Below are 4,840 nucleotides of genomic sequence, written 5' to 3'. Positions count from 1 at the left end.
TATGAGTGGGTGTGTTGTATGAGTGGGTGTGTTGTATGAGTGGGTGTGTTGTATGAGTGGGTGTGTTGTATGAGTGGGTGTGTTGTATGAGTGGGTGTGTGTGTTGTATGAGTGTGTGTGTGTGTTGTATGAGTGTGTGTGTGTTTTGTATGAGTGTGTGTGTGTGTTTTGTATGAGTGTGTGTGTGTTTTGTATGAGTGTGTGTGTGTTTTGTATGAGTGTGTGTGTGTTGTATGAGTGTGTGTTGTAAGAGTGAGTGTGTGTGTTGTATGAGTGTGTGTGGGTGTGTTGTATAAGTGGGTGTGTTGTATGAGTGGGTGTGTTGTGAGTGTGTGTGTTGTATGAGTGAGTGTGTGTGTGTGTGTGTGTTGTATAAGTGGGTGTGTTGTATGAGTGGGTGTGCTGTATGAGTGTTCACTAAATGTAAACATATAGATATAACCATACAATTCTGTATGTTTGTCAGGTGTTTGCATACTTAAAATGTGTATATATATACACACACAGAGAGACAAAACCCCTAATCTCTGTTCAGTGTAACAATCACGTCTTTGGTGTAAATATGACTGAGCTAAATAAACATCACGTGAGCAGTGAGCTGTCACTAAGCAGCGCCTGGTTCCCTCCGTCATCCCCAGCTTACCTGTCCAGCATCTGCTGCAGTGTCACGTTGTTGGGCTCCGACATAATAACCTTAGCTATATTACAATTAGTAATTACAATATATCCACGTATTAGGCCATCCGGCGTATGAGTGGGGAGCAGGCTCAGTCGGTAACCGTTTCTTCCCTCTTGTTTTTACCGTGAGGTCATACAACTCGCAGTTACCATAAGGTAAAAGAATAACCCGTACGTATGACGTCGCAAGTCCTATGCGGAGGCTCGCAAGTAAAGGGAACCGGAAGTAAACGGTGCATAGGGAGGCGTTTCCTAGGCAACAGCTGCAAAGTCCGAAGAGATGTTATGGTATTTGCCCTTATGGGAAGGGAAACAGACTGCAGACAACAATGTGTAGGCTTTATGTGTTATGATATTTCTAACATTCCCACAGAGCTGATTAAGTAGTGAGGTAGTTCAACAAAACTTTTAGAATAAGCACTACAGGAAAGCGAAAGTGGTTTTATATTTCCCCTCACTGGAGGTTTCATTAGTTTTACTGAGTCACAAAAAGAACCTAATATTTATTACAATGGTTTCGTTTTACGAATGTTGACACACTTAATTGAAATAATTGCATATAATAATATGTCATACCTCCCAACATTTTAAAATTCAAAAGAGGGACACACACCATTCCTTTTCTACAGGGAATCTAATAGGTATCTAACCCTGTGAGAGCAAAGCCAGCTGCTTCTGAGTATGGGCCCAATAGAGTTAAAAAAATATATATATTATTATTATTTTTTAATGCATGGGGAAAATCGGGACAGATCGCTAGCAACCCGGGACAGGGGGACAGACCCCTAAAATCGGGACTGTCCCGCGAAAATCGGGACAGTTGGGGGGTATATGAGTATGTTATTGAGTATTCATTTTAGTTCATTCATACAACACACGCTCTCTCATACAACACACACTCACTCATACAACACACACACTCACTCATACAACACACACACTCACTCATACAACACACACTCACTCATACAACACACACACTCACTCATACAACACACACTCACTCATACAACACACACTCACTCATACAACGCTCACTCATACAACGCTCGCTCACTCATACAACGCTCGCTCACTCATACAACACTCGCTCACTCATACAATGCTCGCTCACTCATACAACACTCGCTCTCTCATACAACACACGCTCTCTCATACAACACACACTCACTCATACAACACACACACTCACTCATACAACGCTCACTCATACAACGCTCGCTCACTCATACAACGCTCGCTCACTCATACAACGCTCGCTCACTCATACAACACTCGCTCACTCATACAATGCTCGCTCACTCATACAACGCTCGCTCTCTCATACAACACACGCTCTCTCATACAACACACGCTCTCTCATAAAACACACACTCATACAACACACACACTCACTCATACAACACACACTCACTCATACAACACACTCAGTCATACAACGCTCACTCATACAACGCTCGATCACTCATACAACGCTCGTTCGCTCATACAACACTCGCTCACTCATACAATGCTCGCTCACTCATACAACACTCGCTCTCTCATACAACACTCGCTCTCTCATACAACACACGCTCTCTCATACAACACACACTCACTCATACAACACACACACACTCACTCATACAACGCTCACTCCTACAACGCTCACTCATACAACGCTCGCTCACTCATACAACGCTCGCTCACTCATACAACACTCGCTCACTCATACAATGCTCGCTCACTCATACAACACTCGCTCTCTCATACAACACACGCTCTCTCATACAACACACACTCACTCATACAACACACACACTCACTCATACAATGCTCACTCATACAACGCTCGCTCACTCATACAACGCTCACTCACTCATACAACACTCGCTCACTCATACAATGCTCGCTCACTCATACAACACTCGCTCTCTCATACAACACTCGCTCTCTCATACAACACATACACACACTCTCTCATACAACACACACTCATACAACGCTCACTCATACAACACTCGCTCACTCATACAACGCTCGCTCGCTCACTCATACAACACTCACTCTCTCATACAACACACACTCTCATACAACACTCGCTCATACAACGCTCGCTCACTCATACAATGCTCACTCTCATACAACACACACTCTCTCATACAACACACACACACTCTCATACAACACACACACACACACTCTCATACAACACACACACACACTCTCTCATACAACGCACACTCTCATACAACACCCACAAGTCGCTACCCATTAAGCATGGTGTTGCAACTCACTAATGGGTCCCGACTCCCGACCCCTAGTTTGAAGAACCCTGACATATACTATATCAAGAGCTAAGTCATATGAAACTTTGTAGCTAGCCATATCTAAGTGGCTCCTTTGCTCCATGGATTTATCAGCCTAGCTAGTTGTTTCTCTCCTTGTGTCTCTTGTTTTTCTCTGTTTTTTTTTTTTGTCAATTTTGTCGTACTCAGGTTTTAAGAGCAACATATTACAACACTATTTAAAAAAACACAATAATGTTCACAATTATTCACAAATTTAAATATTTAATGACAACTGTGTTCTTGTTCATTTTAAAGGAACAGACTACACCAGAATTTGTATTGTTTAAAAAGATAGATAATCCTTTTGTTACACATTCCCCAGTTTTGCATAACCAACACAGTTACATTAATATACATTTTACCAGGCTGCCCCCTTATTTCAGTTCTTTTGACAGGCTTGAATTTTAGCCAATCAGTGCTGACTTCTAGGCAACTCCACAGGCGTCAGCAAAATGTTATCTATATGGCACACATGAACTAACACCCTCTAGTTGTGGGAAAAAAGTCAAAATGCATTCAGATAAGAGGCGACCTTCAGGGCTACCAAATTTGCATATGAGCCTCCTAGGTTTAGCTTTAAACTAATATTACCAAGAGAGCAACGCAAAATTGATGATAAATGTAAATTGAAAAGTTGTTTAAAACTACATGCCCTATCTGAATCATGAAAATGTATTAATTTCTATTAATTAGACTGTCCCTTTAATAGTAATCAAAAGTCCAATAATAGACCGGCAACAGGACTATTTCCTCAGTGGTGGTGGTGCACCATGGATAAGCTGGCGACCTCCAGCTCACTCATATAGCAACACACAGCACTAAATATCTTCATAAATGACTTTTATTGAAGCATAACAGCAGCACAGATATGCAACGTTTCAGGATCACAGTCGCTTTAATCGTAGTGTTGGTCCAGTGATTCAGATGTCAAAAAGCTTTTATTGGACTAAGAATACATTTATAAACACAGGCTTTCAAAAGTTTCCGGTTTCAGGTAAAAAAGCAATACTGATCGGTTTGGTGGAATTTCCATATTTGAAATTGAAGGATATGATTATCAAAGATTTTCTATGTTGTATATGAAAGTTTAACTTGCATAAGTGAAATATGTGTGTGTATGTGTGTATATATATATATATATATATATATATATATATACACAGGGCTACCATCAGGGGGTTACTGAGTGCAGTCAGGGGCCCACTGCGCTTGTGGGGTCCGTCCGGGTCCTGATCGACAGAGGCTGTTGGACACTGTGAGGAAGTTTGGAGAAAAAAAACAATGGCACTACTGATTGATGAAGATAAAAGTTCCCTTATATTATTATCACTCAATTGGTGATTATTTGTTAGGGGTAGGTGCTTGTACTAATAAACATTGAGAAGTAGCTCAGTAAAGAACTGAAGGAATACAAATATAGCACTCATAACGTTAATTTTCATATAAATGTGTATTATACAAAAACACATAAAGAATAAAACTTAACTTTTAATAATCAATCTAAATATTAAAAACATGGGGTAATGAACATGCTTTAAAAGAATATAACTTGCTGACTGTACGCATGGAGACAGGACCTAAATAATAAAGGATGGATTGTTATCCACTAATCAGCTATAGGTCACAGTCTGTAAGGATATAGTGTGGTAAGTAACCTGGAGGTAATTGGTAAAATTCTGTGGTAAATGTATTTAGGAGAACCGCATATGTATCTCCATTGGGAGAAGATATACCTTTAATATCGTGGATATATTGCCAAATAGGGGTGAATGTACCTAAATATCCTTTATTTGCCAACTGTTGTAAAGAAATGCACCACAGGTGTTTCTCTA

The 4,840-nt window shown here is 40.4% G+C and overlaps 1 protein-coding gene across 2 annotated transcripts in view; it reads right to left on the bottom strand.

The window, feature by feature from the left end:
• The window catches only part of MARCHF5 (membrane associated ring-CH-type finger 5), a 438,857-nt gene extending 437,981 nt beyond the window's left edge, over positions 1-876 (bottom strand). Inside the window, exon 1 of one of the 2 annotated variants that reach the window (XM_053692413.1) lies at positions 644-876. In XM_053692413.1, the coding sequence (XP_053548388.1) occupies positions 644-687 (44 nt within the window). In that variant the 5' untranslated portion in view covers positions 688-876. The remainder of the gene's footprint in view (positions 1-643) is intronic. The other variant, XM_053692414.1, reaches the window with a different exon arrangement.
• Positions 877-4,840: the final 3,964 nt, after the last annotated feature.

This window comes from Bombina bombina, chromosome 9 (assembly GCF_027579735.1).
Source record: "Bombina bombina isolate aBomBom1 chromosome 9, aBomBom1.pri, whole genome shotgun sequence".
NCBI classification, from domain to species: Eukaryota; Metazoa; Chordata; class Amphibia; order Anura; family Bombinatoridae; genus Bombina; species Bombina bombina.
The sequence above is the reverse complement of the archived record's forward strand: the minus strand, read 5'-3'. Positions and strand labels throughout refer to the sequence as shown.